This window comes from Xylocopa sonorina, chromosome 11 (assembly GCF_050948175.1).
Source record: "Xylocopa sonorina isolate GNS202 chromosome 11, iyXylSono1_principal, whole genome shotgun sequence".
Taxonomy (NCBI): domain Eukaryota; kingdom Metazoa; phylum Arthropoda; class Insecta; order Hymenoptera; family Apidae; genus Xylocopa; species Xylocopa sonorina.
This window is the reverse complement of record NC_135203.1, coordinates 9609669-9634300: the sequence shown is the minus strand read 5'-3', so window position 1 is coordinate 9634300 and position 24632 is coordinate 9609669. Positions and strand designations below refer to the sequence as shown.

Here is a 24632-nt window from a genome sequence, read left to right as displayed (position 1 = left end):
GCGTCGTTGCCCACGCTGGTAACCACGCGGTGGAACGGGCTGGGATCGTTTTATTAAATCGTCGTCGAGCGTCGTTTGAACGGATATTCAAGATTGCCCGTTTAATTCTGCCCGCTTGGCTACGTAATCGTCTTTTTCTTCGCGTCGCGGAGTCGCGCCAGGGCCAGCAACGTTCCTGCCCCATCGCGTAATATCCATTATACCGTTTAAACGATTTTAAGCAACCCTCGCCGCCGCCCGTCCTCCTCGCCCTCGGATAGAAACAGCTTAACGAACGTTCCGCGAAATGAAACGTTTAAGACACTCTCCGTCGTGCCATTTAATGACATCGCGTCGTCAGACAGCCGCAGCTTTCAATTACTCCGTCCCCGTCTCTGGTGGAGTCTGCTCGCAGTCTATGTAGCTAGTAAAGCTTAGCCGCTCGTTAAATTCCAGCGACTCGAGTTTACGCCTCGTTCCCCGCGACCCGGGGATTCCCGAGATCGGATCAACCGTGAGAGATCGACGAATCGCTTAGCTCCGGGGAAACGTTTTCCTTTCCATCCGCCCGTGTTTGTTCTTCTTTTTCCGTTCGTACGTTGTTCGACTCCGAGGCGTCTTGCTCGGCGATGGGAAAACGTGGCCCTGCCGGGTGTTTGGAAGACAGACCCCGTGGATAGTGGGACGACTCGAACGGGGATGGCTGGCAGGGTAGACGGGGTGGCGGAGACGGGGAGGACTTGTTTGTCGAGCGAATGGTTCCGCTGTGATAGGTTGCCGGTGGTTAATGCAGCGGAACTCTTCCCCATACGATCCATTCCAGGTTTGCGTGCCACTCCATCGTAACGCGTTTTCCATCACGGAGCCGCGCGGCTTTCCTCTTGGGAAGTACGTGCCATTTTTGCGTGAAAATGGCCACATCCCTTTCCCGATCGTGCCTCGCCACGGAAATCGGTGTTTGCCGCCCGTTAATCGCGCCCATTTCGATCCCGAACGTTTTTAATTACGAGAGCTCGATCGCCCCGTGCATTATTCCAGTCGAATTCTCGATCGATCCCTTAATACCTGAATTACGAATCCCTCGCGTTCTCCGAGCGCCGCGAGTTCGTTCGTCGACTTCGATATACCGGTTTCCACGGTTCTCCGTAAAGTTGCAGCAGGGTATATAAGCGTACAGTGTGTCGATGGTCACCCGGGGGTATGGAGCTTGTTTGGAAAAATACAAAAGGCCGTTGCGGCAGGCGTTAAGAGGTTAAGGGTGAAATCGGTGCAACATTTTATTGTTCCTTCGGAGCCGGGAGCTCGGGCCACAATGAAACGGACTTTTGATTCGGCCTAGAAAACGCTTTCTTCTTCTTCCCCCCCATCAGCAGTCGACGATAAAGTGTGTCAAACGATTACAATCGACCGTTTGTGCGCGAGCCTGCATTTCCCTCCCGCCGTTTCGAGATACTCCATCTACGCTGGGAAATGCTTTGGCGCGGGCCAACGCGCGATAGCACGTTATTTCGATGTAAAACAGCCGTCTTGTTTTTTCTCGCGTTCCATTCACTTCCGCGTATCAGTTCCCGTCATATTTCGACCGGCCGCGATGCTTTTTCCATTAAACTCTCGCATCAGCCGCTCTCTCGGCGCCGGCAAAAAAAGGGGGAGGAAGAGGGAGCACGCACGCTTGTCTGTGTGCCTGCGTGCAACTGTGGGGCTGGCCAGATAGAGAGAAAGAGAGAGAGAGTTACGGTCCCGAAGATTTCAATTAAAACACTTTTGCCAGATTGCCTTCGACCAGCCTCGGGCTCGGTTACATCGGGATAAAGTGTCCGTCGAGCGATTTCGCGCGCGACGAGTATCCTCTGACCGAAAGAGGAGGCCTCGTTTCATCCTGTTTTTCACCCCGTTTCTGTGGCCATCCTACACACTACCGTACCGAAACACACCGCGGATCCCTCTCTCTCTCTCTCTCTCTCCTTCTCTCATAACGTATTTTCCATCGCGAGCATCGTAGCGCCCTGGGCGACCCGCGCTATTTTTGCGCGAAAATGGCCTGGTTTGCTGTCCACCGTTCACCGCCGTTCATCCTGCCGTGTCGTATTAATGCACTATCGAGTGCCACGCGATATCTATCCGAGTTTCCCGTGGAAACACAATCAAGCCAATTTGCCAGGGCACGGATTTTTTTCTCAGCCGCGGAATCGTCCGACGTCGAAACAAACGCGAGAGCGGTCGGGACGCGAGCCACGCTTACGATTGTTACTTTCAAACGGAAACATTTACTCCCTCGATCATTGCAATTTGATTGCAATAACTATCATGCTTTTAAAAGGAACCATAAAACCGTCGACTAATCGACTCAGAAATGAACGAGAAAAAAATCCCCGTCCTCTTTAACGATACTTTATCGCATTATCGAGTGGCTTTAGAAAGATTCTTACATTCTCCATTAGCCACTATTGGGTTCGATAACTTCGATGGCCGTTTTAACTTGAAATTTCCTTCCCATCGGTACGTTCGCTCCCATTTGACTGGCCGTGCACGAACGATACAATAGCGGTGGACCGAGGAGCGTGGGCTCCATGTTCTTTCCACGTTGATCCAACAATCCACCACGCTCGAGTATCAGAGGTGAAACTATTTCCTCCCCCGCCGCGGCTGCCGCCCCTCGGAGCCAGCGGGGGTAATTGAAGAGACGAAGGGGAGAGTAGATACCGTAGAAACAAGAACAGAAGCAAACAACGGCAATGGATTCAACCTTTGAACGGTTCGCCCGCAATTGGATCGGGCTGCAATAACTTGCCCGCTAGGCAGCCGCGTTAAACGACTTTTCATTACGTTTACAAACAGCACCGCGGCATATTCACTGTCCACGTGAGTTACGAATAACAATTCTTTGCGAAACAAGTGCGGAGGGTCGAGGGTATCGTCGCGCCACCCCGATCGATCGATCAACAGGGGAGGGACGCGTTGGACGGTGCTCGCGTTGGAAAAATTCGTGTGCCCGTCCCATTAGCCCGTAGTTAGAATCCTTCCGGGGCCGTGCGATTTCTAAGCTGCAGGGCATACAGTGTACATTAGGTGGGGATTGCCCGCAGCGCGATGGGATAGTTAGTACCGCCAGCCTGGATTTGCATACGCTAACGAGATTCCTGCGGTTTTGCCGATGCTTTGCATGCCGGTCGAGCGCACGATCTCTCGCTTCAGTCCGCAGCTCCTAGCTCCGCGTCTATTTATTATGCGTCATAGATACGTCAGGGAAGAAGGCACGTCGGCCGCACGAGGGAAAACGAGACAGAGAGGAACGGAGCGGAGCCGGTAGCGGCGTGTTAGTAGTTACCGCAAGTAGTCGCGTCCTCGAGAAGCGAACGTCGCGTGACGTCCGCTCTATTAAGCGTGTCAGGCTGCTTCCCCGGAAAATCCACGTATCAGAGACCGTGTTTCCGGCAACCCCTACGTTTGCGACGCACTCCGACCAAGTCCTGGAAAACAGGCAGGATATAACGCGTTCTTTCACCCCCTGAAGAGCTTTCGTTGCCGTTGCGAGATACTTTTCGGGGCTACGTAAATTCGATGCGACGAAACGTTATATATTTTATGGGGCGACAGTTAAACTATTATATAATTTACATATGTATGTATTTCTTTTTTTGCGTTATTACGATGAAAAATTGTCGCGCACCGCGAGCAATCACGAATAACTGGGTCGCGAGTCTATTCGAAAGACGCGTAATTAAACGGTCGAAATGAAATTCGTTTAATGGTCGAGGAGAGGCGCGTTTCCGTTCGACCAATCCGCGTCTGCGTAATAAAAACCGAGTTACTATAGGCGAGCGTGGGAACGCGTGAGCAAGCTTCGTGTTCCTTTAATTTTTGAGTCGCGATACAGAGGAAATTTGTTCCTCTTTAAACGGTGGACAAATGAAGCTTCTAGACGAGACACGCCCTGTTGCCACCGGATTTTTAATTTAGATTGCAACCACCGACAGAGGGGCACGCTCACGAGTACTGGTTATATTTGACGACAGGCCTCCGCTATTATTTGCACGGCGATCCTCGTCTTCTTTCCAGGCGAACGATAAACAGCCTACCCTGTTAACGTTTCATTAACATCAACCTAGCTCGGTGAACTGCTGTACTGTAACAGTTGCGACGCGTTGACGGTTCGATTAAACCCTTGAACGGAGATAAAGTTCGCAACTTTTTGGGAATCCTCTTCGTTTGATCTAATCTCCTAACGAATGCGAGGCTCGAAAGGGTACGAATTCTCTGAGAATCCTTTTTGAAACAGTCTCGGTAAACAAGCAACCTCTGAGCAGCTCTCTTTTAGAAGATTATTCAGCGCGCTCAAGAATCTCAGGACGCAAAGTTATCTCGCAGCTAGCCAACTACGAAGGCGAAATAACGAGACGGACTAATTGGACAGACGTAATTGTTAATTTACTAATAGCTTCCTTGGTCCGGCAGTCTTTTAATTATGCCAGCCGCTCCTGCGCCGGTGTGATTTCGAATTTTCATTACGAAGTTTCCCGGCGCACCTGAATGAAACATGATCGTCGTTCCCTGCAAACGGTGGCGCCGGACGAACTCTCCAAACACGACTCTGTTCTTTTCTCCCAAATAACTGTACGCGCGCGATGAATGCCTGCAAACGAAACATAGGAAAAAAATAAAAAAAAATCGCTAAAAATTGTCAAACGCTCGCTACGTCGCTCCATTCTTGGCCTGCGCATCGAGGTATCCTCAAAGAGTCAGCACCTCTTGAACGCGGTAAATTGGACGGAAGCTACGTCAGCGTCAGACGGACGAAGAATGTCAGGGACCTGGGGATAGAACACTGGCGAACTTTTCTTCGAATATTCTTGGCATTCCGTAACGGGAACGGCTCGAGGACGAGGAGAAGAGCGTCGCAGGGGTTGCAACGAGGGGTGGTATGGCGGTGGCCGCGCAAGAATCACGGTATGCATACGAAAAGTTGCAGGCAAGTCGGCTGTTATTTCGTAGTCGACGTGCTCGCGCTTATGAAGTTCATGAATTCATTACCGGGGGGGCTCGTTACGCGGAGCGGCGCGTTCATTTAGAGCCCTCCTGGAACTGGAACGCATGCCTGCGAACGCGCCGCGGTTATTTTCAATGTTTCTTCGTTAAGTCGCGCCACTCTTAATCCCCTGTATCCATTAATCTTCGGGCCAATTATTTAGTACAAAATTCAGGTGCTTCTTATTAGAGCCCACTTAAATGAGAAACGACGCGACGCTCGAGGAACAAGACGCAGGTCGGAGGACTGGGGGGTGGTTCGTCCATCTTGTCGCCTACGATCGCGATCCCTCGGATATATCGAATGTTCGGCATATTTAATTAAAGCGAAGTTCTTTTCGCGCCACTGCGGTTGTTTAATACAAGAGTGACCCAGATACGTCGAGCGACGATGTCAAAAATCCGTTGGAGGTCGTGCACCTCGCAGACCTCTGATCGAAGCCGCGGTGGGAAGCGTTCACCCTGCGACACGCGTACACCACCTTTCGTCTCGCTGCGCCGGTGCGTTTAATTCAACGAGTACGATCGAACCTCGGGTACCGCGAGGGTGGAAGATCGGCGAAGATCGTGGCTATCGAGGATCGGGGTCTATCTCGTAAATAAACAGCCGGATATTAGCGAAGCGGTAGCGGCGGCGAAGCAGAAGTGGGCGGTAATTAGCGAAGGAAAATCGAGGGTCGATCGGAACGAGGCGGAGAACGAGGCGCGCGCGGATCGTTCGGACAGATTGCGCCGCGTGGTTAAAAGGGGAAGAGAAAAGGCGAAGGGGACGGCGATGGGACGGGTAGCTGCGCGGGCGTGTTGGTATTTCGATGGCTCGAGGTATGTGTAATCCGAGCGTAACGTCTGTTAACAGAGATCGCGCCGCAGCTGGTCTACAGGTTTATCGAACAGACAATGCAGACCGGTCCGTCGGTCTCGCTGAAATGCAGCGCCGCGGGTAATCCCACGCCGCAAATTTCCTGGCTGCTGGATGGATTTCCGCTTCCGCAGAACGACAGGCTCTTGATTGGCCAGTACGTGACCGTCTACGGGGACGTAATATCGCACGTGAACATCTCCTCGGTTAAGTCCGAAGACGGCGGCGAGTACGAGTGCATCGCGAGCAGCCGCGCTGGCGAAGCCAGCCACTCGGCGAGGCTCAATATTTACGGTGAGTACTCGGTCGGGGTGAGAGCTTTTTAAGGAAAAAGAGAGAGAGAGAGAGAGAGAGAGGAAGGAAAGAGACTGTTAAGGAGAAGAATCGCCGGTTCGGTGTCGATTGAAATTGACTGGAAACCCTGGGGAATATTACGTTTCTTCCATCACTGTCTCTCTCTTTTTCGCTCTTTCTCTCTCTCTCTCTGGTGGCTCGAATCGATCCCTGGGAATATCGCCACGATGGGATCCTTTGTCATTAACCGCCACCCCTCGAGGGGTGGTTTCTGTTAATTAAAAATCGACTTGCTGCTTCTGTTTTATCAGCGGATTTACGCTAGCCAGGAATCGTTCTCGAGTTCCGAACGAAGATGGAAACCGCTCGCGCCACGATATATATACGTATATGATTGTTGGATTTCGATCTTGCTCGAATTATTAGTTTCCATCGTATTGTGTCACGGTAGAGGTTCGTTCGCGAGTCTTATGTCTCGTGGCATTGGATAAAAGCACGAACCTGTGGGCGGACGTCACGTTGCAGGGGAATTGCCGGAAGCGAAATATATGTTTCGTTGCTTGTCAATCGCAGGTTTGCCATACGTCAGGCCCATGTCGACGGTTTCAGCGGTCGCCGGGAAACAGTTCCACATCAAATGCCCGGTCGCCGGCTATCCCATCGAATCGATCATTTGGGAAAAAGGTGAGTATTTATGTCTTCTTCTATCCTACGTTAATGGCCTACAAAATAATGGTCCGAATAAAAACCACGCGCGGGGAATGCGTTCGCCGATAAATCGTTCGAGTGTTCCTCGAAGTAGCGAAATATAATTTCAAGGAGAAAGAAAATAAATGTCCCCAAGAATCAAAGACTTCTCGACGATTCCCCGTTGAATTCGTATCGAGTTTCGATCGATCACTAACACGAGGCGAATTGACCGGTCACGTTCTCACCAGACGGAGTAAAGCTGCCCACGAATATGAGACAGAGGGTAGCGAATGGCAGCCTGTACATCGACACGGTGCAACGGGCCGCCGATCAGGGCACTTACACCTGCACAGCCAGGAACAAGCATAACTTCACCTCGCAACGCTCAGTCGAAGTCCGTGTTCTAGGTGAGTGAGCCGTCAGGGCAAATATTTTTCGATACAGGTCTCTTTTGCAGGCATCGCAGGCCAGGATGATTTAATCTGTCGCGGTATCTGATCTCAATTGGTCACGTACCGTTCCCCCGGACCGATTCATTCCCATTCGTGCCTCTGTGCTCTCCGTTTGCACAGCCCCGTCGAAGCGATTATTAACCTAATTCCGCAAACTTTTAACGTCCCACTTTTTCCTACCCCTCGCAGGCAATATTTAATTCAAACTCGGATCGCGATCGACTTCGTACGCCCTAAACGTTTCGAGCGTGTCGGAAATAAAAATTCGAAACAACCCGCCGTAGGTGTATCCGTTACGAAACGAGGAATAAAATTATCGCCACGGTAACTGGAACCGTATGTGACCATACGAGATATCAAAGACCGATTACCAACGGATAATCACGGCAGTGACGTACGCTAAGTTATATCATCCCTTTGTTCGATACGTTCTCTCCCAGCAGGCCCACGCTCCCGCCCGATCCCCACTGTAATTTTCCGTCCCCGCGGCAATCGCATATTAATTACAATTCATGTATGCAGAACGTCCCGGCGTGTTTGATGCGTGCCGCCAAATTTACCTTCATACAAAATGTTTCTATATTAGGTCCACGGAGCGAGCTCCGTGTACTCTATTGTTCATCGTTGCCCGGGACTAGTTAACGGGCGATAGCATCGTTTTGTGTTTAATCGGGTTTATCGTTTCGCGGGTAAATTTTCGGGGACAACAACCGCGCCCGCGATTAACGAACTTTATCGCTCGAATGGCCGTCTTCCAATTGTTACCGCGTCACCGTAAAATGGGACGGGGAAAATCGGCCGGGGATCGAGCTCGTATTCGTTCCCCGCGCTTTCCCCAGTCCGATCCACTCGTCCGTTCTTCGTCGAACCGTGGAACGTTTAAAGGACGAGGGATCCGCGAGACTCGTCGCGGGAGACAAATTCGATTCCGCGCAAACACTCGAGCGGTTCGCGCGGAGTTTAATCGACGTCGCTTCTACGGGAAGATCGTAAAACGGTCTTCTCTCGCTCGCTACGTGTACATATATGTATGTAGATATATATGTATGTAATTCTGAAGTTGGCAAAGCGCGGGGAAACTTTGAAAAATTCGCGAAACTTGCCGCAAGTTGCGTCAAAGGATCCACTTTCTGGGCTGGCGCTCCGGTGGAGCGGCAATATTGTTCGCGCGACTCCTAATCGCGCATTCGGCCCGGAAATCGTAACGCGCACCCCCTTTTCACGCCGTTTTGTATACTTTGAGAAAGTCCTTAAACGCGGTCCTCCGAAGCGGCGGCGAATAAGTTAATCGGTTCCTCGTTTCGCGAGTCTACCGCGGAACCGTGTGTCTTCGTGTCCACCTTGAAAGTGGAGGGGGAGGGGAAAAAGCAGAAAAGACGAAGGATCGAAACGTGGAACGGGACTCGAATTCGATTATACGTCGGGGGCGTTTCAACGAGATCGATCCGAGGGAATCACGAGTCTTGCTCGTATCAAAGTTGATTAATCGGTTCCCGGACAATCTATAGCCGTCGAAGGGCAATTATTCGTCTTTGGTACCGGCGTATTTACTCGGGTGCAACACGATCTCGCGTTCGAGCCCATTAATACACCCGGACCGATCGATCGGCGATCCCTTCGACTTACGTTCCCGCCGCCGCCGCCGCCGCCGGAATCGCGGCCCAAGCTCGTTGCAGCAAAGGAGACAATCAAAGGGAATTCTGCGCACGATACCAACACACGGTGGCCGTCTGTGCGCAACGGGGAAACGGGCTTCTGTGAAACGCAATCGTCCGGGCTGCTGGACCATAGTCGGTGTTGTACATACGCAGCGAGCACTCTGGAACACTCTGGATCGTAAACGTTTCACGAGCGGGGAAATTTCTTAGGGTACCACGATCTCGCAACACGATCGTACGACAGGGATTATTACGGGTTCTCTGTATACCGTGTGTACATAGATACATTGATGTGCGCTAGGGTGTGTACGTGTGCGTGTATGCGTCTCTCTTGTCTGTCTCTGTATCTGTCTCTACTTCTTTACATCTCTGTCGAACCTACCTTATCTCTCTCTCTCTCTCTTTCTCTCTCTCTATATCTCTATCTTTTTCTATCTCTATCTTTTCCTCCTTCTCGTCTACTCTCTCTCTCTCTCTCTCTCTCTTTCTCAATGTGTGCGTCAACGGATATCCGTGCGTTTGACAACACTCCGCGGAACGTAACCCACGCACCAAGAGCACAGCACTTCACTGCATCGCTCAAAGCATCTGTCCTTGCACGCGCTCGCCTAACTGCTCTGTATATTACAATATTCCGTACGTGTACACTTTTGTACAGAAAGATTCGCAGCGCGACGGTCCCGCGCGCCATCCGGAAGTGGCGCGGAAGGGGTTGCCGCGCGGCGCGTCGCGCGCGCGATCGCCTGACGCACGGGGTGCTCCACGAGAGGAACCGATCCCTCGCAACGACCAGCGGGGGTGGTAGTCAGCTACGTAGAATTCCGTCTACGTGCGCTTCTACGGAGCACGATAAGAGCCGGCTGGCGAAAAATATCGCTGACCGGCTTAGTATCGACACGGGACGCGAGATATCGCGATGATATTCTAGTTTTATGCCTGGTATTACGGGATGCTGCAACTTATGCAACATTTATCCTTATCTACCGGCTGGCAGTTTAACTGGTAGTCTGTTTCCGATAAACCATACAACTTTTGCGATTAAGGTGTCCAAGTAACGGTGAAGTTTGCAGGTTGACATGTCGTTTATTTTCCGGGGAAACTTGAACGGGTATTATAAATATTTTCTTTCGCGGGTATTAACGTCGCATTAAACGGGGATTACTGGGTATTAGAGTTTATTGTTCGAAATAAATATATCGGCGGAAGTCGCGTTCCGTCGCGGGTGCATTAAACGTTCCGATGGGGATGAATTTTTAATCGAATTTCGTTATCGTCATAGGGGCTTTTGTTCGGAGCTGATTGCAGCCGAGGAATTTGAAACCTGACTGGGTTTAATTAGGTTCATTTGAAGGAATGCGCTTCGCAGTTAATTGACAGCTAGCTCGAATATGTGATAATTGCGAGTGAAACTTTTTTTAATTGCGGAACGCGCTCGTCATTTCGAAGCGGGGACGAATAAAAGTTCCGAAACAGTAGGTTAGAATAAAATATCGGCTTTCGAATTCGTTCACGTTTAACAAGCCGATCCAAACTAGTCCCCCTCTTTTTTCTTCTTTTTTTATTCTTTTAATTGCATTTCACTCGATTTATGAATCGCGACTCGACGCCGTTCACGGTTAACTCTTGAAACGAGCGCCCCGCGTGTTCGAGAACGCGCGCCACGCGCACTTGTACATACCTGTATACGCTGTTGTCGAAGCATCGATATTCTATTAACGCGACTTCGCAGTCGTCGTTTCTTTCGCGCGATGCGTACTCCACCGATCGAGCATGCACCAGAGGCAAGACAAACATTAACCCCGCGGCGGTTAACAGGCACGGTTTTATCGGCAATTTTCATAATTGACAAGCAACAGCTGAAACGTCGGTCGGAGCCGGGAGGAAAGCGTCAAACGGCCGCTGCTTATAAACGCGCGGCCGCGAATTACGGCGCGGCTTGAAAGCAATCAACCGGAGTGCTTGTAACCGATCGATTGTTTTCCGTTTGTCGGGACGAAAATTTCGCGCGTTCCTCCACCGACGCGGCTCCGTTTATCGAACGCGATACCGCTCGAACGGCGCTCTCCGCCAGCCCGCGAATTAAATTGCGAAAGCTTGTTAACGGAGATATTCGACGCGGGGAATCTTTGAAAGGGAGAGAAGAGGAGAGAAAAGAAAAAACCAAAAAATACCTCGAATCGTTCGATCGGAGCGAGTTCATTAATACGATCCATGCCGTGGTGTGGGTCGGAATTTTTCGCGAATATCTCATGCCGCTCGTGTCCCGATTGAGAGTAGACGAGCACGCCGGTATGGAAAAGTGAAAACCGATCGGCGAAAAATTTTACGCCGCGCCGGTCACGGTTAAATATCAATTAAGCGCGCTTGTTCCTGGTAACGCCGGTTTATTCGTTCGATCGGTCGAGCGGAAGAAGCGTTACATCGGTTACGATTATAGCGGGACGGACTGGCGCGTATCGCGGTTATTAAACGGGACCGTGGCTACCACGGACGAAGAAGCAGCTGCTCGTGGAAAACGGTGCGATTAGAGATAAAAATCGGCCCGCGGATACGTTCTCCGATCGTGTCGTTCTTCAGGATTATTCCTTCTCGTTGAACAAAAAGCACACCGCGGACAAAGTATTTCCTCGTGAACGTTTCACCCTCGCGGGAGGGTCGTTCGCGCGATCCTTTTCTCTTGGTCGAAAGGGTGCGCGGCTACCCTCGTGCCACCGGAACGGTGATTGACAGTTAACTCTTAATTGAGGGGATTAAATGCGTGTCACGTAATCGTTACCACGGTGTCCATTGGTTTCCGATGAAAAAGGGGGAAAGGCAACTGCAACGCTCGCTTCGTCCAATTAAACAAGTTACTTCGTCGGTACACCGGATTAATCTGTAACGCTGGGATCGAGGAATTAACGGGAAATCGAAGCTCGAACGTTAGGTAACGGAATTGAATATCCGCCGATCATGAAGATTGCCGACGCGGATGTGCCGTTTATTCGATTAGGGAACGCATGCTCGTACGTGACGTTCGCAACGCGCGTGTTCTATCTCTTCCAAGCTGTCCGTTTCTATTATGTATAGACAACCGCAAGAACAAACGATATCCCTTTATACGCCTCGCATTGGGACACTTGGCAACGGTCGGATTACAGTCCCCGTTCAAATTCCGGCCCGCGGCCAAGGAAACTATTCTTTCGAGCGTCCTCGAACCCGCCGTTTTAAGTCGTTAATTTAGTGACACCGCCCGGCCCGGGTGTGGAAATTTAATTAACGTCCGTGTAATTACGAGCTAGCGCGATACGAGGGGCCTTTGACCCCGTCCGTGCTTTCATTAAGCAGCGAAACGTACGTATCTGTTCGTTGGTTCGACGATTTTCGATCGTTGCGTAAAGCGTCCCAAGTGCCTAGCTTCTGTCCGTTTTCCGTCGACCAGTGCTGTGGAATTGTGCTGCGTTCACCACCGGATCGTGTCCGCACGATCTTCCCGATGGTACGATTAAAATTCGACAGAACTGGTGAACGATCACAAACTCCGTCGTGTGCGCTCAGGCCACGTCTTCTGTCCGCCCACGAACTATTCTCTTCTGTCCTGTAACCACCCGTCGAACACACACAAAAACCAACCCCCCTAAAAAAAAGAAGGAGAGAAAAGAAAAGAAAAGAAAAAGAAAAAACGCAATTTCTCCACAGCGTTCTGAACCGCTTGTTGACTGGAATGCCACCTTTTGTCTTTGTATTGTTCTTTCAGTGCCACCTAAAATCACGCCTTTCAGTTTTGCTCGCGATTTAAACGTAGGGGACCGTACTAGCGTACAGTGCGTGGTCGTGACTGGCGATCTGCCACTGACGTTCACGTGGCTCAAAGATAACGTCCCGATAGAGACGATCAGGACGTCGCAGGATGCTCCGTCGTCCAGCCATAGCCGCGTTCAGGCCCCGGCCAGTCCTGGAGGCGCGATTAAGGGGCCCAAGCGGGGCCCCAAGGCCGACGGGCAGAGCGAACAGTCCCCGAGAAAGGCCATTACCGTCCGGCAATATGACGCTTTTACCAGCGCCCTGAGCATTAGCACGATCGCACCCGCGCACAATGGCACGTACACCTGTCGCGTGGCCAATGGCGCTGCCACCGTCGCTCATTCTGCACTCCTTCACGTCAACGGTAAACGCACACCGTTGGTGTACTTCTTCGTTCGCTCTCCCACGTCGACAGAGGTGTCACGCGTTCTTCTCCCCCGTTTTCGTTTACCTTCCTCGCCCGTATTCTAATATCTGGTCCTGTTCGGTTCCGACACCGCTGCATCCGATCCCGACGACGTGTCTGCATGCCTCGATACGTCGCGAAATCGTCAGGTTTATTGCACGCACCTACCCTCGTTGCAACGTCTCCAAGTGACGTTCGAAAGCGGGACCGTTACGTCGACGAGACATCCCCCGTAGCTTTCCTCCGCGACGACCAAAGTCCCCGGAAGTGACACGCGAGCGCGCGCGGGTTCCGCGGATCGATCCGCGGTGCAACAGAGCAGCGGAGCAACCGCGGCGGGTTCCCGGGGCTGCGGTTACGCGGAACATAATAAAGACAGACTGGCAATTTTCCAGCCAGCCGGATTATGTGCCCGCGCCGGGAAAGTAACTGATTGATCGGTCGGTAAGGAAACAGCGGAACGCGGTCGTTTCTAGAGGGTTGGGCAGGGTATGATCGATCAATCAGCGTTGCTCCCGTGGCTCGCGGCGTGATCAATTTTCTGTTGCGCATCGGGGTAAAAGAACTTTCGATTCGAGCCGCGCGACTCGTACCTCTTCGACGAACTCGGTCAGATCGAAGAACGAAATTAGGCCCGATAATCGATCGACGTCGATGCGTCAATCGAACGAGAAGGGTAACACGGGTCCCCTCGGTTTTTTGTTTCCGGTTGAACGGAGCAGAATCCACCTCTGTCGTCGTTCGCGAGTCGAGTTTCTTAAGCACCACGTACACTGACGATCGTCGAGGATGATCTCGGACCCGGGAGATCGCACTGACAGCCTGAGATCCGAAGTCATTCGACGCGACCTGTTTCTGCTATGATGCTAGTCCAAAGTGCACGCCCAACGGGCACGTTCGATCCGCGACAACTGGCGAACACCCCCGTAACCGAGGTACCGGTCACGGTTTACGTACGGGCACGATTTTCCACGCCGTTCGTCTATTTTCCTTTCCACTCTTTTTCTCACGTTTCAGTAAAATATATATACATATGTATATGTGTGTGTGTGTATCGTTCGAGGGAGTGTCGCGAGGTCATCGCGACATCGGGGCTGGCGAAACGTGCCACGCTCCGTCCCGTCGCGGATTATTAGATTTCAATTTAGATTAGAAGCAGCAGCGGGTGAATCGAGACGGTGAAGACGAGTCGTCGTCGGTCCTCCGACGCGAGAGAGTGGAGGTACCGTGTCACTGGTCGGACGTGCCGCGAATTTTCGATCTCTTTACTTTCTACGATTTTTAATCCTCCAGTACTGTCTCTGTCTTTTTTACAACACTCTCTGTGACTATTGACTCTCCTGCACGCTGTTCTCTTTTGCACGCCTAATTGCACGCTTTTCGGATGTATATATATTTATATATATATATATTTCTCCTACGGATACTCTTGATACGTGTATATTGTATATATATCTATACCGTATTGTATATCTGTATCGTATATGTACAGTACCATCTTGCCAGTGTTTCTCGTAACTGTCGTTTACGAACGTTTTTTTCTCTAGTGTGTAATAATCGGGACAATACAGTCGGCATTGACGATATGCTCGTAGATCGTAACAATCGTGATCTGTGACATCGAAACGGTCGTTGAAAATCTGCTTCGGATGCGAGTTTCGACTCGCTGCTTCCCTATCACTGTCGCGTACGAGCACACACGCGTACAAACAACCAACGGAACGCATACACATACGTGGGACACACGGCCGTGTACACACATTGTTTCTCCGTTCCCGTCTCTCCTGTCTCTTCTCCCGGGGAAATGCTCGCGACTAGGGAGACTCGCGTTCGGGCTGCTTTCGAATTGGCTGCCGCGAAATTAAACGGGAATCCAGCGTCAGATTAGGATTTTTCGTTTAATTTTGCGCTCGACGGCCGCGGGATCGAGCTCGATGTCACAGCGTGAGCCCGTTTCTACCTAAAAGTTAGACCGTTTACCGCGGCGCTGGTTTTTTAATCCTCGCACCGGCGACACGCGCGTTGTGCATTGCATCGTTCAGCATAAACATGTCCCCAGGGACACGTGTAATGTTTTGATTGAGCATTGCGTTTTATATCACTATATGAATATTCTATATTGTGTGACCGATCTCTATGGTACTATTTTACGTCGGATCGTTGTACAACGGCACATCGAACACACGATCCGCACAGTAGGAATCGTGGCTCTTTTGTCCCGTTTCGAATGAACCGTTCCACCTTTGTTGCTCTCTCTCTCGATATTTGTGTTGTATATCGTAATACCAATCACGTATTTGACCGACTCTGATCGAGTCGCATTATATTACATCACTATCACTATATTATATCCAGTAGAACAGTACCTTTTATGAAGACTAATGCTATGTTTACGCTCGAGATATTCTCTATGATTTCTGTACTCTCATCGCTATCATTATCATTGTCATTACGATCATTATCATACAAGTTCTATTATATTGGGACCGTAGTTGTAAATCGTAACGGGGACGAAATCGATACGAGCGACCTCCGTCTGGCGGTGTTACGCTCCATGAAATTCGGCGGGCCATCGATCGTTCGGGCTCCACGCGGAACCGAAACGCTGCTACGACCAGATCCGGTAACAACGCGACCCTAAACTCTAACCAACCGACAGGTCACTCGTATCCTTTCGCCCCCGATTATAGTTTTCACGCTCGTATCGATGATTAATCTACTCGACGTCATTGTAGGTGCCGGTAAGTAACTCATTGCCAATCGAATCGAATGAGAAAAGAAAGCTGAACCCTCGGTGAAACCGTTCTTTATCTGCCACCCTTTCAGTCTACCCGATCTACCATTGCGAACGCATCAGGAAGGGGAAGGGGGTCAAGGTCCAACGATCCCCTGTCGAAAGCGTTCGCCAACGTAACCGCCGTTCCGCGCGATCCACACCCGGGGATCCACCGTCAGGGGGTTACTTTCAGCTTCGCCGGGCAACGGCCTCGTAAAGACACATTGGTCGACATTAGCAGTTAGTACGGCTCGTAAATGTTCATTTCGCAGGCCGTGGTGTACGTGCGCGCGGCCCTGGCCGAATATTTATGGCCACGGTGGCATTTTTCACGGGGGCGCCCCACGGCTTACGTACGGGGGAGGGGACCGTTGCACCTGTCCAGTGTCCACGTTCCGGGAGGTCACGTAGCTCGAAAAACGTACGAGGCAACTCGAAGTTATCACGGTTATCAAGCACCGTCGTTGTACAAACCTGACCTGCTCGAAATTCAACCGGGCGAAGTAGTACGGGCCGGTGTTTGGTCAGGCAACGAAGTGGAGCAACCGTGCGGTGTGGGTACACCGCGCGGGAATCGTTCCAGGATTCGATCAAACAACTGTGATTTCGAATTTCATACTTCGTGACCTCCTGTTCCTGTTTCCAGACGGGGCTTCGACCACGGGACGGGCGAAGCGGAACACAGTGGAAATTGCGAGCGTCGTGCCAAGCGAATATAACGGCGATATTACCGCGAACGGGATCACGGCCACGATATCCTTTTTTCTTTTCACTGTTTCTTTTTTACCAGATCGTTTTTGGATTGTCCTTGCCACCGAGGGGAACATTAATTGCGCTCGGCTCGCTCGCCGGTAACGGATTAAACTCCCAGCAGTTTGTATCCACCGGTTGTATTTTAATGTTAATTTCAGACGTTCGAGAAGAAGATTTATTAACTCCCCGTTGTTTTCGACGCGTAAGCGCCGGCGCTATTAATTCCGTTCCTACGGACCGACTCTGTGAAGTCCCGCGGAGTTCCTCGATTTCTATGTAATTATCCCGCGGGCTGTTTCATTCCGCCGCGATTCAACTGCCGCTCTTTCGAAACGAACGGAATAAAACCTGCCGCGAAACTCGGCTCGCAATTTTCACCCACGGATCCCGTTTCACTTACCGATGCGTGCAAGTCTCGTGGTCTGATCAACGACACTTCGTACACGCGTTCACCCCTGAATCGCGTTCGATTTTCTCTTCGATCCCCTGTCACGGTCCAACTCCTTGAAAAAAAAAAAAGAAAAGAAAAAGAACCATCCCTTCCGATGAACGATAGAAAGAAAAAAAAAAAGTGGAAACAGAGACGAGAGTGTCGTCTCTGGTCGAGATACGCGTATAGGAGAACGGCTAGTGGCGGCATGCAGATGATGCAGGTACATACATACTATTATCACACGTCACGTTTGTAGTTCCACCGCGGATCTCGCCGTTTTATTTCGAGAACGGTGTGACGGAGGGGATGAGGACACAGCTAATGTGTACCACGAGCCAGGGTGACCAGCCGTTCAACATCACGTGGTTGATGGACGACAAACCGATTCAGGTCAGGCCGGGTGACGGTTCGTCGCCGTCGGCGTCGTCCTCGTCGTCGTCGTCTGCCGGATCCACCGCGGCCGTCGTCGAGACGGGCAACAACATACAGATAAGCGACTATCCGCCGTTTTCCAGCATCCTGACGATAAATAACGTCAGCGCGAGGCACAGCGGGAACTACACGTGCCAGATCAGCAACGTCGCTGGCCTGGCCGAATACTCGACCAGCCTCTCCGTTGCTGGTTGGTGTCTCAAACGAGCAACAACAAAAATCGACATATGGTAGCTGTAAGAACCTGTGTACATAAACCGTGTGCCAGCCAGATTTAATAGAAACCTATCTCTGTCTGTCTCTGTCCTCTGTGTATATACGTACACGTTTATTCGAGTAATATACACGTGTCTATATACACGCAATACGGCACAGAAACCGAAACGGTCCACGAGGAAGGATTGGAGTACGGTGTGTCGTTTTTTCTTTTTTTTTTCGAACGATATCGATTCGCGCGCATAGTCGTAAATCCCACGATGACGCTACCCTCGCCCTTATCTCGATGCGACCTCATCTTCCCCCGATTCTTCGCGGTACTTCCGCTGACGCGACTGCTGACGTTCCACGCGGGCGAATTCCGTCCAACTAGACCGCGATCCTGTACTTGTACCCAGAATCCGTATCGAAAATTCACGGAGAACCAGCGTAACGTAACCAAAAGAATAAACCGTGACAGAGGAGGAACGCCTTCGTTGGAGGACGCAGTTCCAACCCCGGTGCGTTCGAATCGACTCGACGTACGTATAGCCCTGGGATAGTTGTTCAGCGTATGCCACGCGAGTTCGCATACTATCGTATCAAAGGCGGAATACCGCCGCGTTACCGAGGATGCCTTGCTTCCTCGACTATCGTGAAAGGTCCCACGTTGGAGAAAGGCAACAACGAACGTTCCATGCAAAGTGGATAACGTTGCTATATACTTGTAACGACCGGAATGCCTCCTTAAAAGAAAATAACAAGATCCGCGCTGCACACCCAAGCCAGATGTCTCTCGTCCCTCCGAGGACACCGGTGGTTACTCCGCAATTACGGTTTCGCCGACCAACTTTCTCCACGGGGCTCCATTCCGCAGCGATACTGCCGCAGTAGATTCGGACCGTGGGATCTCTCTCTTCGAGCGCGTTTTTTCCCCGACGCGAGCACGTTCCGCAAGTCCCGTGCTCGTTTTCCTCAACGACGTTTCCCCTCTAAAGCCGTCCGTTCCACCCGGAACGGCATTACAAGCCTAGTTTCCCCGGGGCGGAAGTTTGCTGGCAGCCGGATCGAGGCTCTCGCGGGGATACGGCGCAGGCAAATTAGTTTCGAGTTTCCGAGTTGCCGCGGTAATGCGACTTTTCAAGAAGTTCCCAGAGCCGTTCGACGATTCCGAAAGTCGCCGACACCCGTTCCTTGCTCGCGATCGAATCTAAATCACTTTCTATCTCCCCATGAACGGGACCGGATTTGGACTGGTTCCACGACCCTCTGACAACGTTCTTCCCTTTACGATCGCCTTCGAGTTTCTCGCGCTTTCTCGCTCTCCGCAGACGATTATTCTCTCGACGTCCATCCTCCGTGTTCATTCTTCATCTTTAAGCAGCGTCCAATTCTCTTCTCCGTATCGCGAGTTGGTAATTGACGCGCAAAGAGGTTAGATCGGGGGATGTTCGCACGCGGTAGCGCGACGACGTTGAAGCAGCGTCACGGTGGATAATAACGGTAGCCTGGAACAGACTGGGAAACGGAGAGACGATGGCCCCGTTAATCTTCGTTAGGCGGGAATGAATTCTTCCGAGAACGATACCACCGTCTGTTACGCTTCCGTCTCGCGGCGCGGACCTTGGTCTCGCGGCGAGGCAACGAAAGGAGCGCCAGGAGACGAGGGGGTTGCTTTGATATTCCGAAGCGCGCGTGAAATGTGAAGAATATTAACAGCTCGACGCGGAGTGGGTACGGTTGTTGCACGCGATGCAATGTTCTTTCCAGCCATTCGTATTCACTAACGTAAGAGTCGCGACGGTGTCGGCCAGCGGTGCGCGCGTAAAAACTATCGTAAATTCGCGTTAGCCGCGTTATAACCGGCGAATCAATGCTCGCGTGTTACGCGCGCTCTCGTACCCCGTTTCGATACCGGTTTCCCAACGACCTCCCGTCTGAAATAACACCGTGGCTATTTTGTCCGGCTAACGAACTATTTTCACCAGCTATCACGCTCGATCTGACCCGAAAAATACGAGGCGTCGCGTGGACAAAAGGCTCGTAAGCGTACCTTATTAGTTGCGAAATAAATTTCTTGCCAGCGGGACGCGTTGTCTCTGGTTCTAGTTTCCGGGGAAATTTCCAGGGCTTCGCAAACTTGAAACTCCGAAGTTTTAAGTCTTCAGTGTAACCGAGGAATTTGGTTTCGAAACGATTGCGAAGCCACCCCTCGCGACCGTCGCGGTTACGAGCGTCGCGTAAAACGACGAATCTTGAATTAAACCGTTGAGATACGACGTAGCTAATGGCACGAAGGGATCGATGTAGAATGGAATCTTTTATGGTGGCCGTTAATCCGTACCCGCGGAATTAGCCAGCCCCGCGATCGATTAAGACGATCCACGCGCCAAGCGTCGAGCTTGTAACATCACTTACGAGGACATCCGAGGACGATTCGTATCGAGTTAATCGATCGTCGATCGGGACGCCGTAAGAACGAGGATTTCACAGTGGAGGGTTTCGCGACTTAATCGAAATCGAGCCGATGGAACTCGCGGGAACTCGCTCGTCGATGGAAGTTCTCCGCGTCGGACGATGTTAGCCACGGAACGCAGTTGCTCGAAACAAGGGGCAATCGAGTGGAAAATGGGCTGCTCGATTTCCGGCGATCAGCGAAACCGTCGGAACGATAAGGGCAACAATGGGCGTATCGTCGAAACGATCCGCCATCAGGCTGGATTCCGAACAGAACGATAAGAAACACCTGACTTTCCACATTCGTTTCGCTGGATATGATGGCGGGGTATAGCGTAGAACGGGGGCGCATCCGGCGTCACGGTGTCCTCGAATCGGATGACGATGCGATCCGGATGCGAGTAACGTCTGCCGCAGGGACGGTTGAAGCGGAAACGACGACGTGTTCAGATAAACTAGCGCGTTAGCCCCGCTATCGGATACACGTGTCCTAATGCGCATAAAACGACGCGCGCTTCTCGTCATTCGAAAGCTATTCCGGATGGAAGCGCATCCTGCAAGGATGTACAAACGATCCCTGGTCCCTGGAGAGGCGTCAGTATCCGAGGAGTCGAGGGTAATTTAAAGTTGCGGAGCACGGGGTTCCCAGACGTCGAGTCTTTCGGCAACTTGCACCGTCTGAACAATAAAACGCAGGATTCCTCGAGATATTCTACTCCATGATCTCCCCGCGGTCGTCAGCGAGCGAGTTTCCAGGTTCCTCGACGATATTACGGTGAAACGTTTATTTCGCTAAAAATTCAAGAGCCGCGGATTGAAAATCAATCGGCCGACCTTTCAAGTGCGATGTAACGTTTCATTAAAACTGTCATCGCCAATGAAACCATTTCTGGCCAAAAATGTATTAACGGACGAGTCTACGTGCGTTTAATCGAATCTCACACAAAATGTATTCATTTTTTATTCGCCTCGCTAACGCACACCAATGGATTCGACGTGCTGGTGCTTCGGCTACATTCGCGTTTGTTTATTCATATCCGTACACAACATGGCGGCCAGAAATTGCCCCGTGCACCGCTGGCGCTCACACAGAGAGACCTGTTAATCTTCGCCGTTCAAAAACATTTACCCAATCCCTTTCGCGGTCGCATTCACCAGTAATTAAGCGTCGAGCCCTCCCTGCAGCCTCGTCGAGCGATTCTCGATTCAAAGTTCCCCGTTTCTGCTGACAATACGCGGCCGGAATACGAAACGAATTTCCCCGGGGCTGTTCCACGACCGTGCACGTACCTCCGTAAAACACCATGATCGAGATGCTTCTAATGTTCGCCGGTAAACGCGCTTTCGGATCCGCGGGGCCGTTGATCAACTCGCGCACCGTCTTGCCCACGCTCCGCCATTTTCCGCAACAGGTTTACGACGCGGACGACCAACGACGCCTCCTTTATCGTCGACCTCGTTCAGCCAGGAAGAATGCGAACGCGAACACGTGAGACAGTCAAAATATTCTCAAAACGCTCGCGAAAATGGTTACTCCAAACGGTCGACGAGCGCAGCTCGATGAGGTTTCCGTTCTACCAAAAGTCGTGGAGAACGCGCAAAAGGCATCGTCAATGGACGGCCGTGGCAATCGTTTCCGCAGGCAGCGTTCCGTCGAACCCGTGCGGTTCCAACTATTCCAGTTATCCGGATCCACAGAAGACTCGATACAAGGTATCCGAATTCGGGTTACCGGGTTCGTTGGAAGACTGTTTCCTCGAATGCCACGAGCGGCCGCATAGCGAGCCGCATAGTGATTTCGAATGGAGTCGAGTCGCAGTCGGGACGAGGTGTTTGACCAGAAGCTAGCGCCCCGTCGAAGCGTTCCCCTTTGGATCCGGGAGAAGGGTCAGGTTCCGCGGAACGTCATCGAATTCAGGTAACGCTGACGCGACGCTGGTACTCCAATCCTCCTCGAGCGACACCATTTGCGCGTGGAAAAAGGGTTTTTTTCGAGAAGGACAGAAAAATGTTATATATATAATATAGTATATATACGACACGACCCGATAGGCGATAGCACACAAGACGGAAGTCCAGGATTTCTCTCACGCAGCACAGAAAAATGTTTCTAGGGACGCAGGCTTACGTCGTACGGTTCATCTTTTTTTTTCTCTCACTTTCTCTCTCTCTCTATCATTCTGTCTCTATTTCATTCGTTTTTAATGCATGCTAATTGACGAGCCGGTTAACCGCAACGGGAACGAATTCGAGGACACGAATTTCTTTCGCACGTTTCGCCCGAGCAACGGTTTAAGCGACGCCAAGTTAATCCGTCCACGAGCCGGTAAGGCAAGAAGTAAAAAAGAGAACCAAGTTGAGGAAAAAAAGTAATTAAGAGGAAAGAGAGATGCCTAGAGGGGGCCAAGGGTCCCTTCGATTGCCGCTACCACTTTCTTTTCTCGTTGCCTCATCGTTACTTATTAACTACATCCTCACGATCATCAGCATTTTGTGGAAGAGTTCGATTTGTAGATCTCGAGAGTTGAGCGAGCTGATTTCAAACTAGAATTAGAACACGTTCTGTTGTTCGGCCGTTTTTTACTTTTTTTTTCTTTTTTTTTTTTGAATTGCGAACGAATCATTTCTTTCTGTTCGTTTCGTTCTCGTATCACGCGTGTTTCCTCTAGTATAGAGTGTCGTTTTTACTTTCCATTTTCGTTGACACTCGTTCCGTTTCCCTTCTCTCATTTGTTGATTTCTTGTTTCAGTAGCGGTTTCGTGTATCGAGAGATATTACTTATATTGTGCTCGTGTAATGCAACAAAATGTCTGTGACAGATGTAAAAAGCATGCGTTCGCGTAGTTAACGTTTTACTGGTTCAATACGTTTTCTCGTACGATTTTTACGCCTACCTTTATATTTGATCTCTATATACATATACAAGCAACTTGGAATGACGATGGAAAGAATGTTGAGAGTATATACCGTTTACATTATTTTACTGTTGTGCCTCGAGGTTTTCTGCGTGTGTCTTTATTCTTCGTGTACTTGATTACGAGTAAACCATCTTTGAGATAGGTATCGTTTGCGTTGTTCGTACGTTGTTCTTTATACCTTTATTATTACATCACCTATATATTTACGACTATTTTACTTGGAATGATGCCTGCTGTTGTTTTTTATATTTTACCAAATAAAACGAACCTTGCATGGAACACTTTATCCTCCCCAGTTACGGTATACTTTTTACTCGTTCGATTATTCCAGCGAATGCTCTTATCTCGTTTAACAACACGGATCGACCAGTTCTGTTCCTTTGTTCAAACTATTTTATATTTTCCATTTCGTTCCCATTCACCGTGCGCACTCTCGATTCTTCGTTTCACAGGTCAGTTCCTGCGAAACGGGCACGTTTTAATTTAAAAGATTAACAAATTACAAAGCGCACGATGTTACGTTCGTTTCCCCTCTGTTCGTTCGTTTCGTTCGACGCACCTTTACGTTTTTCCGTTACAAACCAACTTGCTCGAACTTCTTCCTGGTAATTAGTTCCTTTGATTCAAACAACGAATGAGTAAAAACATCTTTACCCCTCTAAGTGCGACATCGTCAATTCAAGTAGTTAAGACACGGACACCGATCGGTTTTGTTCACACACACACATACACACGCGCGCACACACACACACACGTTGTTGTCCACCACACTTAGCGATCCGTAAGTATGCAGTAACATCGACAAAACCCGTTGGAAGATTGCATGCGTTTCACGTCACACGAGTACCTTGTACGGGACTGCAAACAGCAACACACGCGACAGCAAAGACCAAAACGTAGTAGCTAGAGAGAATCGCCCGCGATCCTCGATGGTCCTCGTCGACGAAAAAGTTCCGTTCGTCTTGCGCCGGGCCAACGTCGCTCCTCGCGAACAATGCCTAATTAGCCGGACAAAGGATCGCTTTATCGCGTTCAACTATGATAGACGCGGTGATTGTTCCCCGCGGCGCGTGTTTCCTACCGAAGCCGGATTAGCAGTTTTAATTTAAAAACGAGCTGGGAATAATCGCAACACGAGAAGCAGAGCTGGCGGAATAAAATTTGCTGGAATGGTAGTTATACCCTGTTTAACGATTCCGCGACACTTCAGACCCCGAAAGTAGCTTGATTTAAAATTCTCAAACTCCGGCGATCGTCCAACTGGAAATAGCTTACTCGCAGAGTCGCAGCGAAGTGTCCTTAGATAGACGTCCCGCATGAAAATCTATCCGCCCCCTTGCCCCGGACACCCGCAGAGGGAGAAAACGACGTAGAAGCCCAGCGAAACAGCTCTGCCTCGATTGCTAAGCCTTCCAAACGAACTCTGTATGTCAGCCACGTGCCTGGTAGAAACGGCCAGCTGTTTTGGCCCGTCGCAAACGGGCGATTGTCGACGAACGAGCCGACCTCGATCCCGATCGA

General features: G+C 50.7%; 1 protein-coding gene across 6 annotated transcripts in view; it reads left to right on the top strand.

The window, feature by feature from the left end:
• The window catches only part of LOC143428840 (cell adhesion molecule Dscam2), a 116715-nt gene that overhangs the window by 70310 nt on the left and 21773 nt on the right, over window positions 1-24632 (top strand). For 5 of the 6 annotated variants that reach the window (XM_076904000.1, XM_076903999.1, XM_076903996.1 and 2 more), the window contains exons 8-11: window positions 5861-6157; window positions 6731-6841; window positions 7096-7254; window positions 12694-13104. In XM_076904000.1, the coding sequence (XP_076760115.1) occupies window positions 5861-6157; window positions 6731-6841; window positions 7096-7254; window positions 12694-13104 (978 nt within the window). Of the gene's footprint in view, window positions 1-5860; window positions 6158-6730; window positions 6842-7095; window positions 7255-12693; window positions 13105-17364; window positions 17731-24632 lie in introns of all 6 variants that reach the window. The other variant, XM_076903998.1, reaches the window with a different exon arrangement.